The sequence below is a fragment of the Equus quagga genome, chromosome 11 (assembly GCF_021613505.1).
Source record: "Equus quagga isolate Etosha38 chromosome 11, UCLA_HA_Equagga_1.0, whole genome shotgun sequence".
NCBI lineage: Eukaryota > Metazoa > Chordata > Mammalia > Perissodactyla > Equidae > Equus > Equus quagga.
The window spans coordinates 35,045,236-35,060,228 of record NC_060277.1 but is presented as its reverse complement, the minus strand read 5'-3'; the positions used below and the strand labels follow the sequence as shown (position 1 = coordinate 35,060,228).

At 38.5% G+C, this 14,993-nt stretch overlaps 1 protein-coding gene across 1 annotated transcript in view; it reads right to left on the bottom strand.

Annotated features, from left to right (window-relative positions):
* Positions 1 to 10,935, bottom strand: part of MMS22L (MMS22 like, DNA repair protein) — a 125,244-nt gene extending 114,309 nt beyond the window's left edge. Inside the window, exons 1-4 of the mRNA XM_046674494.1 lie at positions 10,847 to 10,935; positions 10,098 to 10,276; positions 8,938 to 9,063; positions 7,411 to 7,460 (exon numbers count right to left, since the gene is read on the bottom strand). Of these exons, the coding sequence (XP_046530450.1) occupies positions 7,411 to 7,460; positions 8,938 to 9,063; positions 10,098 to 10,261 (340 nt within the window). The 5' untranslated portion in view covers positions 10,262 to 10,276; positions 10,847 to 10,935. The remainder of the gene's footprint in view (positions 1 to 7,410; positions 7,461 to 8,937; positions 9,064 to 10,097; positions 10,277 to 10,846) is intronic.
* Positions 10,936 to 14,993: the final 4,058 nt, after the last annotated feature.

Genomic DNA, 14,993 nt, shown 5'->3' with positions numbered 1-14,993 from the left:
AGGGATACTGACCTATAATTTTATTTTTTTGTAGTGTCTTTGTTTCATTTTAGTATCAGAGTAATGCTGGCCTCATAAACTGAGTTTTGAAGACTGTGCTCCTCTTCAATTGTTTGGAATAATTTGAGAAGGATAGGGATTAACTCTTCTTTAAATGTTTGGTGGAATTCACCTGTGAAGACTTTTGGTCTTGGACTTTTGTTTGTTGGGAGTTTTTTGATTACTGATTCAGTATCATTGCTAGTAATCAGTCAATTCAAATTTTCTACTTCTTCATGATTCAGTTTTTGAAGACTGTATGTGTATAGGAATTTATCCATTTATTCTGGGTTGTCCAATTTGTTAGCATATAATTGTTCATAGTAGTCTCTTATGATTCTTTGTATTTCTGTGCTACCAGTTGTAACTTCTCCTCTGTCCTTTCTAATTTTATTTATTTGGACCCTCTTTTTTTCTTGAGAAGTCTGGCTAAAGATTTATCAATTTTGCCTGTCTTTTCAAGGACCCAGCTTAGTTTCACTGATCTTTTCTATTGAAAAGTTCTTTTTCTGATTCTTTTAGGTGTAAAATTAAGATTTATTTGGGATCTTCCTTGTTTCTTGAGGTAGGCCTGTACAGCTATGAACTTCCCTCTCAGAACTGCTTTTGCTGCATCCTATAGATTTTGCAACACTGTGTTTCCATTTTCAGTTGTCTCAAGGTATTTTTTAATTTCCTCTTTGACTCATTGGTTGTTTAATAACATCTTGTTTTGTCTCCACATAATTGTTTTTTCTCCAGTTTTCTTTTTTAAATTGATTTCTAGTGTCATACTGCTGTGGTCAGAAAAGATCCTTGATATGATTTCAATCTTCTTAAATTTACTAAGACTTGTTTTGTGACCTATCATGTGGTCTATGTTGGAGAATGTTCCATGTGCACTTGAAAAAAATGTGGTATGTTAAAGATCCCTACTATTATTGTATTGCTTTCAGTGTCTCCCTTTAGGTCCATTAATATTCATTATATATATTGGTGCTCCTATGTTGGGTGCATATATTTATAAATATTATATCTTCTTGCTGGACTGACCCCTTTATCATTATGTAGTGCCCTTCTTCATTTCTTATTACAGTCTTTGTTTTAAAATCTATTTTGTCTGATACAAGCATACCTACACCTGCTTTGTTTTTGTTTAAATTTGCATGGAATATCTCTTTCCATTCCTTCACTTCCAGTCTGCGTGTGCCCTCACTTCTGTAGTGAGTCTCTTGTAGGCAGCATATAAACGGTTCTTGGGTTTTTATCCATTCAGCCACTGTCTGTCTTTTGATTGGTGAATTTAGTCCACTTATATTTAAAGTAATTATTGATGGGTATGTACATATTGCCATCTTGTTAATTGTTTTCCAGCTGTTTTTGTAGTTCCTCTCTGTTCCTTTCTTCTTTTCTTGCTTTCTTCCCTATGGTTTGATGACTTTCTTTGGTGTTATGTTTAGATTCCTCTCTCATTTTCTTTCGTGCATTTACTATAAATTTTCTCTTTGCAGTTACTGTGAGGTTCATACAGTCTCTTTTAAGTTGATAGTAACTTAAATATGAACACCTTCCAAAGTTTTACCATTTTTACTCCCCCCTCTCCATTTCATATTTTTGATGACACATTTTACATCTTTTTAGTTTAGGCATCACTTTATTAATTACTGTAATATTAGTTAACGTTACCACTTTTGTCTTTTGACCTTCAAAATTGCTGTATAAGTAAATGATCCACTATCTTTATTAAAAATTTAACTTTTCCAGTGAGATTATTATTTCTTATGTTTTCTTATCATTAATTAGTGTCTTTTCAGTTTAGAGAAGTCCTTTTAACATTTCTTGTAAGGCAGGTTAAGTACTGATGAACTCCTTTAGATTTTGCTTATCTAGGAAACTTTTAATTTCTCCTTCAATTCTAGTTGATAATCTTGCCAGGGAGAGAATTCTTGGTTGGAAATTTTTTCCTTTCAGCACTTTGAATATGTCATGCCATTCCCTTCTGGCCTGTAAAGTTTCTGCTGAAAAACATCTGCTGATGGTCTTTTGGGGTTTCCTTTGTATGTAGTAAAACTGTTTTCTCTAACTGCTTTTAAGTTTCTCTCTTTATCCTTAACTTGTACCATTTTAATGATAATCTGTCTTAGTGTGGTTCTCTTTGGGTTCATCTTATTTGGAAATCTCTCAATTTCCTGGACCTGAGTGTCTATTTCCTTTGTCAGATTAGTGAAGTTTTCAACCATTATTTCTTCAAATACTTTTTCTGGCCCTTCCTCTCTCTCTTTTCCTTCTAAGATCTCTATAATGCAAATGTTACTCCATTTGATGCTGTCCCAGAGGTCACAAGGTATCTCACTTTTTAAAATTCTTTTTTCATTTTGCTACTCTGGGCGAGATTTATTGCTTTGTCTTCTAGCTCGCTGATTCATGTACCTACTTCATCCATCCTGCTGTTGAACCCCTGCAGAGTGTTTTCTATTTGGCACTTTGTTGTATTTTCTATCTCTTTGTTGAAGTCCTCACCGTGTTTATCCAGTATTCTCTTGAGGTTGGTCAGCACCTTTATGACCATTACTTTAAACTCTATCAGATAGATCGCTTACCTTCATTTTATTAAGGGCTTTTTCTAGAGATTTGTCTTGTTCTTTGGTCCAGAACATATTCCTATATCTTTTCATTTTGTCTGACTCTCTGTGTCTGTCTATATGTATTAGGCTAAACAGCTATCTCTCACAGTCTTGAAGGAGTAGTCTCGTGTAGATGATCCATGGGGCCCAGAAGCACAATCTCCCTGGCCCACAGGAACAAGTGCTCAAGGGGCATCCCTTGTGTGAACCACATGCCCCTACCAGCTGTGGCGGTGCTGTGGCTGTGGCACAGTGAGGGCAGGGTGTGATGGGCTTACCTGTCCCAGTTGTGGTGCAGCTGCTCTGCAGGGTGGCAGGGCACAGAGCAAACCCACTGAAGGAGGTCACCAACAATGGCGCCCACCAGCTCTGTCAACAGCAAGTTAGAACAAGGTTGCAAAACCGGCTCCCACCAGTGTTTCTGTCCCTGGAGAAAGTCACTGTAGGTTCCTACCTCTCTGGCAGCCACTTTAGGATTAATAAGTGGGTCTCCCTCACTTATGGTCCAGGTACTTTCCAAACTGTTGCTTTTCCACTGGATCTCAGGGTAAGTGGGTGCACATGAGCCCTTTAAGAGCAGGTTCTCCATTCCTAGAGTTCTATGTTTCCCCTAGACTTAATCCCTGGTTATTTTCAAAACCAGACATTTTGGGGACTCATCCTTCTGATGCCAGATCCAAGCGTCAGAGTGGCACAGTCCTTTCACATCTTGAGGGAAAGTTTCATATTTTTGGTGTCCCTGTCCATTTTTGGGATACCATGCCTGGGGTGGGGTCCTGGGCAAGACCGAGTCTCTGCCTCTCCTACCCTTCTTGATGCATCTCTTTTATCTTTTATTGTAGAAGCACTGCTTATTCAGTTCGCAGATCCGTTTCAGAAGAAATATATTCCATATGCAGTTGTAAATTTGTGGTGTCTGTGAGAGGAGATGAGTTCAAGGTCTTCCTATGCTGTCATTTTGAATCCCCTCCTCCTATAATCTCTTGATTTATTGCAACAGGGCTCCTAACAGGTCTTCTCAGATCCTTGTTTGCCCCTCTATAATCTAAGTACAAAACTGCTTTAAAAATATATCAATTTCTGTTCCTTCTAAATCAAAATCCATGAAAAGATAGCTATTGTATTTAGAATGAAATCAAAACTTCTTATAATGATTTATAAGGACCCAAATGACTTACTAATAGTGCCTGCCTTTCTCCCAACTTCCAGTCATGCCATCTTTCCCTCACTTTAACATTTACATCAGTAAAAATTATCTGGGTGGTTATTACGTACAAAACAGTGATAACTACTATAGTGAAAATGAGTAAGAGACAATCACTAAACAAAAGCAAAGAAAATGTGATCAGAATTACAGGCAACAAATTCTCATCCATATTAAACATACAGCAAAACTTATTTCTAAATTTAAATTCAAATGAGCAAACATGGCCACTCCTTTGGCAAAACCAACAGGAGTATCAATGTAAAGATACTGTGCAAATATGTAAATATTAAATAGTGCAGTGTATTTTTATAGCTTAATTATATTTCACCTACAAAAGTCATGTGACCCCCAGTTTCACACTTCTCAGTCCCTAAAGGCATTACTCTCATAAAAACTGCTGTGAATGTCTGCATCCAGCCAACATGGAGTAAAAGGATTAGATTTAGCCACCTCCCACCTTAAACTAAAAAACTAGAAGAACAACATAAAACAAGTGTTCAGGCATTGGACACAAGACAACACAGGACTGCTATCCCAGAGAGAAGATAAGTCCCAAGACTGCATCAGCTTCGCACCTAGATAGTTTCCATGCTGCAGCACAGAGAGAGAGAACCCAGAGTCCAAATCACTTTGTTGAGAAGACACAACATCTCAGTTTAGAGTGGTCTAAATTTGCAGGGCAAAAGTGCCAAAGAAGAAAAAAGCTACAGAAAAAAGAGCTCTGGAAATGGACAGAGGATCCCCACTGAGTCCTGGCTGAATATCGATCTGTTCAAGCACAAGAAAAAATTACCAGAGGCCAGGGGAAAACACAAGAAAACAATTCTCCACAAGGCTTACACAGGCCAGGAAACAGTTCAAGTTCCCACCAGCAAGAATGAAAAAAAGTCATAATACACCAGAAAGAATCCTCAGAAGCCTAACTAGAGCTAAATTAACATTAGATTAAAGGCTACTTTTTAAAAGTCCTAACAAAATTTAAAAGAAGCCTCAAAAAGATCCAATGGATTACAAGTACTCAATGGCAAGCCAGAACAAAATTCAACACTAGTTATAGGAGTACAAGAAAATCCGGAAAGCAGCAATGTAAAATCTATAATGTCCATCACACAATAAAAAATTACTAGAGGTTGAAAGAAGCAGAAAACTATATCACAGAATTAGGAGGAAAAAATCAATCAATAAGAACAGACCCAGAAATGAGAACAATGAAAGAATCCACAGTCAAAGAAGAACAGCGGTTATACACACACTCCAGGTGTTCAAGATGGATGAAAAAAAGGACAGAAATGGAGAATTTAAGAAAATCCAAATGATATGTCTAGGGACAATAAAATACAGTATCTGAGAATTAGGTAACACCAACAGCTATGTTTAAGAACAGGTTCAGCAAAACATACATTATTAAATGTTATTTTGCCTCAACTAGAAAGCAATCTGAGGAATATAATGAATATGAAAACAAGAACCATACGCACTTCAGTAAGTGACCCCACATTAGGGGTTTTTCTGGGGAAGGTTGAGGGCCAAGGCTAGCCACGTGAGTTCATTAACAGAGCCCTGACAAAGGAGCATGGCAGGGGTGAGCTGATCTAGGGATAACCCTTAATATTGCTAACGTATCCAACAAACCTAACATTAAAAGTTTTTTAAAGCCACAAAAACTGCCAAAATGTCAGTGTAACAAACAAACATTTCAACAAACAGTCCACTGTAGTGGATTTAGGTCACTAAGTGCTTTTCAAGGAACGATTTTGTATAATAAACGCCTTCCATGCACCAAATTTAATTAAGTTATTCTATACAGTAAAAGTATTTTTGCTGTTCCCAACTATAATACTTTGGAGGCTCCCCAGGGGTTTCAAAATGAAATTCTGACTCTTTGGCATGGTTTACAAAGGTAATTGCAATCTCCTCCCTTCCAAATTCATCACTCCCACACACACTCTGATCCAATCAAACACAATTACTATTTACTTCCTGCTCTCTGAACTTTAATGTTTTTACACACCTCAGTGTCTTTTTCTATACGGTTGTTTCTACCTGGAACTCTTCCTGTCCCCAAAACTTTCCCAGAATCTTTTGCCTAGCTAATTTCTCTTTATCCTTGAAGACTCCAATGTGGCGTCACTCCATGATGGGCACATAAACAGATGAAGCCCTTGGCTCCCGCAACAGCCTGCACATGCCTCTGTCACCACACTTTTCCATGTACCATGCTGACCAAGCGTGCATGTCTATCTGTCCGACTCACTGCCAGCTCTTCAGCAGCATATTTTTCCACTCTGATCCATCAGCGCCTTACACAGCACCTGGCATGAAGCAGGGACTCAGGTGATAATAAGACAATAATACTCAACATTTACTGAGCACAGACTGAGAAAACAAATAAAACGGCCCTGACAGCTGATGGCTAACAGCTAGGCCATGATGTTCCCTACTGAAATTAAACAGCTTCCGTAAAATATAAAAAATAATCAGGCAGGGCCACTCCATGATTATGGTGAAACAAGACAAAAACAAATCCTCTCTGTAATCATGTCTGAAGAGAGAAACAAGGCACTATGCAATCACACACACACAAAAATACAAAAACAGAACATCCCCTTCCGGCTAACATGACTATTGCTTCTTTACTAATTAGAACTCTCTCTAGCATCCCTTTGTCCCACCTACTAGATTAAAATTAACATACTCAATCATCAACATGCACCTGCTTAACAACATTCAATCCGGAATAAAGTCCTATCCCCCTTAAACTCCATCCAAATTAGCCAGCACAAGCCCAAATCCCATCACAAGCCCCTCCCTCCTCCCCGCTTACTGAGAAGCCCCACCTGTTCCTCATGATGTGTATTTCCTCCTTGCTTCTGTAATCTACTAAATCTTTCTTTGACCAAAGGTGTGTCAGGTGATCTTTAGCTGCTGGGTATCACTAACAAGAGACACCAGGCTAAGCACCTAATTTGCATTATGTCATTTAACTCTCACAAGAAGTCAGTGAGGCGGGAACTAGTACCTGGTGTGAGATCTACAATTAGCTAGGGTTGGAACTCAGGCTGACCACAGAGCCATGATTCTAAATACTACACTGCACCAACACTGCTGGAAAGGAGAAGCAGTTAGCCTGCACTAAACCACAATGCCCCGCAATTCCCTTCACTATCTTAACTATACCAATCCTCAAAGAATCAGTAGTCCACTAAATGTCACAAACAGAAAGCAGAAAAGCAGAGCAAGAAGACAACAAAGTCTGGCACTTTCTATTTCAAAGTTCTCCGTCCCACTCCCCACCCCCAAAGCAAGTTACTAATTCACTTCAGAGATGTTTAGCCTTAAATAAATTTTACCTACAGATTTTGCAAAATACTATAAAGCTCAATCACAACAAAATTCAAGTGTCCTACTTTTTCTGAACATTAAATACACTGTATACTTAACTTCTGACCTAATACTTTCTCCACGATGATATGATATCCCAATTATGCATCAAAGACCCATGTGTAATTTACTGTAATAGAGCACCATTCCTTTTTGCCATTAAACACACTTAAAACTTACCAAAATCACAGCTGGCCTGTAATAAGGTTTCCAAGTTGTACAGTTGTTGCCTAATTTAAAAAACGTAAGGTGAGAGTTAATTTTAGAATAGTTTAAAGCACGTAACAATTACATAAATAATGTTTCCAAATCTATTACAGAGCTTCAATGATTCCCATTAGTGAATGATGTTTAATACTTCGTGAATGTTTATTACAGGGTCAGCTTCAGGTAGTGAAGACTGAGAGAAGATAAAACATGCCTTTGACTGACCTTTCACAAATAACCTATTAAAAGTTGCATATCTCAGAAACTATATCAAATATCATAGATTTCACTATCAATGAGATACTGTTTATATCTTTAAGAATTTTAAAATACTTATATAAAACATCCTAGGTTAACAGTTACCTAATGAAATGCTAAATTGTATCATATAATAATACAATAGGAGTTCAGAAAAGAAATTGAATTATACAGACTAGAGTTATTAGGGAAAGCTATATTTATGATGTTCCACTTTCATTCCTGAAAGTAATCTTATCTTGTCATTCTTCCTAGTTGCCTTTCAACTCCTAGAAGATTGACCCACATCCAAGACCCATGTCCTGGATAAAGACTCAACTCATTCTGTAATGTTTAGGATTACAGAGAATCACTCACTCAGCCTATTCTCCCAATAAAACATATAACATGGTACAGACACAGTGATGTCTCTTCACAAGGTCTCCACCCTTCCATTTCCATTTAAATATACCTATATACACTCTGATGTATTTTTGGATAATAATTTGCCTTCAATAACTGACTCCATTTCAAAAATCATCTAAAAGCTGAATAGGGACTGGTTTTTAAATGATAATGAATTATTTCAATTTTGTTAATTGTGATAATGAGATAGTGTTTATGTTTAAAAAAAGTTCCTATTTTTAAGAAACACATACTGAAATATTTAGGGGTGAGATGACATGATGCCTAGAATTTGCTTAAAGACACTTAAGGCAAAAAAAAGAGGGGAAGGGTCAGATGAAGGAAATGTGATAAAACCTTGAGGGAGAGTATGTGAAGGATCATTATACTATTCTCTCTACCTTTGTGTATGTCTGAAAGTTTTCATTAAAATTTTTTAATGTTGTCCAAATTAGTCATATTAATTAATCATATTTCAATTGCAGTCTGAAACATGCATTCGGAAAGCCTGAGTTCATTTGCTAAAAATCACTGAAAGACTATAGCTATCAAGCAACAAAAGTATTTTAGCTTTCTTCCAAAATTATACTACAGTTTAAAGCCTTAAAAATTGTCTTTAATACATGATGTCAAATACAGAAGAATATTCTGAGAAAGAATATTCACTTAAAAACACTCATTAAAATCATTACTCCATCAAACATTACTGCTTGATTGTTGTTACTGATAAGATAATCAAGTGAGCAACATGCACAACTCTACTGGTACTTTTGTAATATCAGTATTAGAAACCATTCAGCAATGTAACTTACAAAACTGAACAGTATCTACACTCAAATGCAGTTAAAAAAAACATACCTGAATAAATGAAAGAGCACTCTAGACGAATTCACTAATGCTGTTTCAGTAACCCACTGAATGCCAAATATTTCCACTGTATCCTCTTCAAAATTAGTTGGTAAAGGATCAAGATTCAAAATTAATCTGAAATGCAAACTCTGATTTAGTCTCATAAAAAGAGTGCTAAATCCCATACTGATAGAATGTCTTTTTTGACATTATGTGAATCCATATTATACATGGCATGCCAACAATGTGGTTATAAAGTCAGGATATGCCGTAGTATCATGTTACGTATTCAGGAATACTACAGCTAGATTGTATTAAAAATTCAGTCCTATCTAGTGATTAAAAAAACAATAACTAAAGAGCAATGTAACTTAAAGGAAAAACATGAAAAGGAGTCTGGGAACATACTTTTGCCTGTCTTCAATAGTGGTCTTCAGTTGTAGAATTTCATCCTTTGAGGGGACATTTAACTTTAAAATAGCTAGAAGTTATTCTGTGTAATCCCTTTTAACATCTCAAACAAGGTACAACTATAAAATCAACAAAAATGGTTTCCATTATGACTGAAATTGGTTCAGCAAGTATTCCAAAATATTTCAGTAACAGCAGTTTTACTACAATATGTGTACATCTGCCCAAGGCAAGAACTTTGAAGAATACCATTCCTGTGGACTTACACAATCTGGGGTATTTATTAGAAAGTTTCCAAAAAAAAGTAAATCTGTAAGACTTCTATATGTGTAGACACAGAGAATTAGAAGAAACTTGGGCAACAAAAAATGTGTCTTACTTAAGAATTACTGAGAAGCTCCGGAATATTATTTCATGTTTTGGAAGGAAATATTTCAAAAAGCTCAGGTAGTTCAGAATTCACTTTAAGTAAAAGGGAAGTTAGTGGCCAGCTCCCTCCCCGAAAACTGAAGTAGCAGTGAGGTAAGAGGACATCACGTAGCACGGAAGTTCCTCATATCCAAAACCCTTTTAGGTACGTCGTAAGCAGGAAACCAGTAACAGAGCTAAAAGCTTGCATCCGTATAATACACCAAGCCGATTTACAAAAACATGGCTTGAACATCAAAGTTTGACTGAAATCTTAATTAAATAACGTTCCTAACAAACTGAAGAAAAATCTGATGAGGGAAAAAGCAAGTCTCTGAGTTTTTACCTACCGCTTAAGGGCTCCGCTGGAAAGGTAGGACTCTCCAGAAAAATGTTTTCCTCCTCCTCTGTCGTCAAAAGCACAAGAAAAGCAAGGAGGTTTGCACCATTCTGTCCCCAGCTCTAATTCCAAGCTGTCGGTCAGGAACGTCGATGCAGCAGAACAGTCATCCATTGTTTAATTCATGTCCTGAAATGTTTGGGGTTCATTAGAATTGTCATTAAGGGCTCCAAATAAGTTGTGATGCGATCCCTGGAAGTGAGGCGGGCCGAGAGCATGGGGTGACCTCATAAAGTTCCCAAAACGTTCCCCAGCACAAAGAAAATAACCGGGAAGCCAAATCTCAACAACTCCCCTCCACCGACTCCCTGAGATCGAGGCTGCCAGAACTCAGACGGAATGCATCCCCGACAGGCTGCGGCAGAAACTTAAAATTCCTCCTAGGTCGGAGCCTGCAGGCCGAGACAGGGTGAAGAGGAAAAGATGTCTGCAGGACAGATCCAGCTACAACTCCCGAGCCCGCCTCGACCTGTGCCCTCGGCTCCATTACTGAACCGCACCGAGCCGGCAGGGTCTTGGAAAGCTCCCTTGCAGACTCCGGGCGGGATCAGGAGGGCCCGGCGCCATCCCCACTCCCTCCCAGCCGGGGGTCAAGCCCCGGCAGGTCCGCACAGGGCAGCAGCCGGCGCGGGGCGGGCACAGGGCGAGAAAAGTCGGCGTCTTGTGCACCGAGCACCCCTTGTTTGGTGCACGTCGTACCTGCTCACACTTTCAGTCCCCGACATACGCCCAGGGGGTCTTGACCAAGCCCCGGAGTCCGTGGGGTTCGGAGTCCGAACCATGCAAAATTCCCGCCACGGCGCGCCCGCGCTCAGGAAGGGCGGGGCTACGGCGCGGCCCGCCCCCGGAGGTCCGCTCGCGACGTCTCCACAGGAACCGCCCGCGCTCTGCGAGTTCTCGCGAGAGTCTGCCGGCCAGGAGCGCGGCGCGCGATACGCCTTTTCTTTCTTTCTGTCTGTTTTGGAGCTTTAATTGGTGCGTCCGGCCGGAAGGCGGGGCCTCGATGGGAAACAAAACTGATACGGAGGCTGAGGTGAGCAAGGCCTAGGGACAGCGGGGTTATCCTCGGGCAGAGCTTGAGGAAAGAGCCCTGGTCCTGTGAGTCCCGAGCGGGTGTCTCCTTCACACCCAGAGCCGCGCCATCCCCTCTTCTTCTGGCGCTGGTGCTGGCCACTCTTGTTGAGAGCGAGGATGCCTATTGTTCATCCAGGCAAGTGCAAAAATGAGGCTAATCCGGTTTATGGAAACACTGAGTAGGTCAGATGGTTTTGGCTTTCGGTAGAAGACTGTTGCTCCTCTTTTTTGCAACACTTCTGGACGGGTTTAAGTCCCCTAAACCTGGACGCTTTTGTAAAGTATAGCCTATTCTCAGCATTTTCATCTTTTTTCAGTTTTTCAAAAAAATCTACTCCTCAAAAGATCTTTCGATCTAAATCGGAGGTAACACATTTCAGCATATCACTGTCTTCAGATTCAAGAAAAACATGAGAATTTCTCATTCTAATGTCCTGCTGTAGAATTTTAAGCATTCGCCATTGTCCATTCCTCCGCAATACCGTTTGTCCTGCGTTTAACTCCTGTATAGGGAACTTATCATAATTCCCCTGTTTAAAACCAAATACCGCACATTTTCTGACAAATGAGATGAAGTGGGAAAAAAACACAATACGATCTCTATTCCGACTGCAACCTAGGGCTGCTGTGGTGAGCGCTATGTCTGCAGCTCCTGTACCATGAGACCTGATGCTTAACGAGGGACCACGGCAGCTCATTTCTGGTCCATGGGGAGTCTAGCATGTCACATAGTATCATCTACAACAATCCCTAAGAAACAGTGCCTAGGTATGAGAATTTGGGGCGCTGGCAATGTGTTTAAGAGTTAACAGATAGTCATTATTACTTCTTCCTCTAATGAAAACATCCAAATAGACCCCTTTTTGCTTTTTCAAGTGCCTGATGTTGAGTGATGAACTTGGTTGAACCAGTGAGTAGGATGGGAAGAACCAAATAATTTCTACATAAATAATTTAAGCTAGTACTACAGCACATGTTATATCAGTAAGAATCTCCAGCAGTTAACAAATGGCATACTGAAGAGAGGTTATTAAAGGGTGCTTAATGAAAGGGCTGTTTACAAAGATGTGGACAGGGTTACCAGAAAACAAAAAGTGATGGTGAAGCACCCAGAACTAATCATAGAGTTATTATCACCCTTAGGCCTGAGGGGTAGGGGGAAAGAGAGATTACCAGAGCCCAAGGAGACTTATTACTGTAGGAGACAGCCACCTGCCTGATAGTCACCTATGGTGCCTCCATAGAGGAACATAGCCACTACCAACCTGCAGCCCAGCAGGGAGGAGCTGGAAGGATTAAGTACCCAAACATCTTTTCTTCCATACTCCGGTGTCCAACTAGTGTCTCTCATTGGCCAAAATCAATTTAAAAACAGAGAGCAAGAGTGCAATCTATAAAAGTCAAGGCTGAAAAAGAATAAAGAGTGAATCTGACAGAAGGGTCAGTTTTATCAAGAAGGCATAACAATACTAAATGTGTATATATCAAAAAACAGAGCTTCACTGTACTCAATAAAGTGAAAAATACTATTATAGGAGAAATACTCAAATCAATAATTAGAGATTTCAATACTTGTCTCTCTGCAACTGATGGAACAAGAAGATAGAATACGAATAGAGATACAGAAGACTTAAACAGCACTACCAACCAATTTGACCTAATTGACATTTATAGGTGAGGAACCCAACAATGTAGAATATGTTCTTGACGAGTGCACATGGAATATTCCCTAAGATAGACCATATTCGGAGCCAGAAAAAAATGTCATCAACTTTAAAAGCATATGAAGTATATTGTCTGACCACAATAAATTAAACTAAAAACAAACTACAGAAAGATATCTGAAAAAAACTCTATTTTGAAATTAAGTAACACATTTCTAATTAACCCATTGATCAAAGAAGAAATCACTAGGAAAATTAGAAAATATTTTGAATTAAATGAAAATGAAAACGTGTTAAAATTTATACATTAACTGCTTGTATTAAAGAAGAATAAAGAACTCAATTCAATAATTTAAACATTTATCTTAAGAAATTAGAAAAAGCCCAGCAAAATAAAGCCAAAGCAAGCAAAATGAAGGAAATAGTAAAGAGTAGAAATAAATGGAATGAAACAGAAGAAGAACAGAGTTTCAAGGAACCAATTTTTGGTTCCTTGAAACGATCAATATGATTGATAAACCCTCTAGCCAGACTGATCAAGAAGAAAAGAAAGAAGACATAAATTGCCAGTATCAAGAATTAAAGGGGCCAGCCCTGTGGCCAAGGGGTTAAGTTTGCATGCTCCACTTTGGCAGCCTGGGGTTCGCTGGTTCAGATCCTGGGTAGAGACCTACACACTGCTCACCTAAGCCATGCTGTGGAGGCATTCCACATAGAAGAACTAGAATGACCTACAACTGGGATATACAACTATGCACTGGGGCTTTCGGGAGAGGAAAAGAAAAAGCAAGATTTGTTAGCTCAGGGTCATCTTCCTCACCAAAAAAAAAGTATTAAAAAAAAGAAAGAGTTGTCATTACTACAGATTCTAAAGACATTAAAAGGATAAGGATGTTAAGAACATTTTTATACCAATAAGCATAGATACAATGGACAAATTCCTTGAAAGACACCAACTGCCAAAGCTCACAAAAGACGGAAAGGATAACTTGAATAGCTCTATATCCATCATAGTAATTTTAATCTTTAATTAAAAATTTCTCTCTCTCTCTGTCTCTCACACACACCACACCCACCCACACCCACACCTGCATGTTTTCAAGAAAACTGCAGGACTGACCAGATGGTTTTACTATTGAATTCTCCCAAACATTTAAGGAAGGAATAGTACCAATTTTATACCAACTCTTCCAGAAAATAGAAGAGGATAGAATACTTCAAAACTCATTTAGTGTGCCATTCATGATAAAAACTCTTGGCAAACTATGAATAGGAGAAAATTTCCCTAACCTGATAAATGGCAACTATGGCAAACCTATTATTAATATCATGAAAATCATTTAGATTGAGAACCTGGCAAGGGTGTCTGCTTCCTCTGCTTCTATTCAGTATTGTGCTGGAGTTAGCTAACCAATGCACAAGGATGAGAAAGAAGTAAAAGTTATATCGATTCGAAAGGAGGAAGTAAAACTGTCATTATTCTCAGATGACTCTATATCATTTGTGTAGAAAATCCTTAAAAATCTATAAAAACAGCTATTAGAACTAATAATGAATTCAGCAAGGTGACAGGGCTCAATGACAGTATACAAAAATAAATTGTGTTTTTATAGACAAACAATGAAGAAATTCTAATTTAAAAAGCGGTACCATGTTAATACAATCAAAAATACTTAGAAGTAAATTTAACAAATTATGCACAAGATTTTATATGCTGAGGCTTACAAACTATTGCTGAGAAATTTAAGAATACCCAATTAAATAGGAAGATATAGCATGATAATGAATTGGAAGACTCATTATTATTTCTGCAAAAATTTATCTACAAATTCAAAGGAATGCTGCCCAAAATCGCAGTGGTCTTTTCTTTTGGAGAAATTCACAAATGCATTCAGAAATTGGATATGGAAATACAAAGGGCCTAGAATAACTAGAACAATTTTCAATAAGAACAGTGTTGGAAGATTCACAGTACCTAATTTTAGGACTCTCTATAAAGCTGCAATAATTGAAACAGTGTGGTATCTGTCTAAGGATAGACATAATCAATGGAACAGAATACAGAGTCCAGAAATAGACCCCCATACATATATCCTCAATTGACTTTT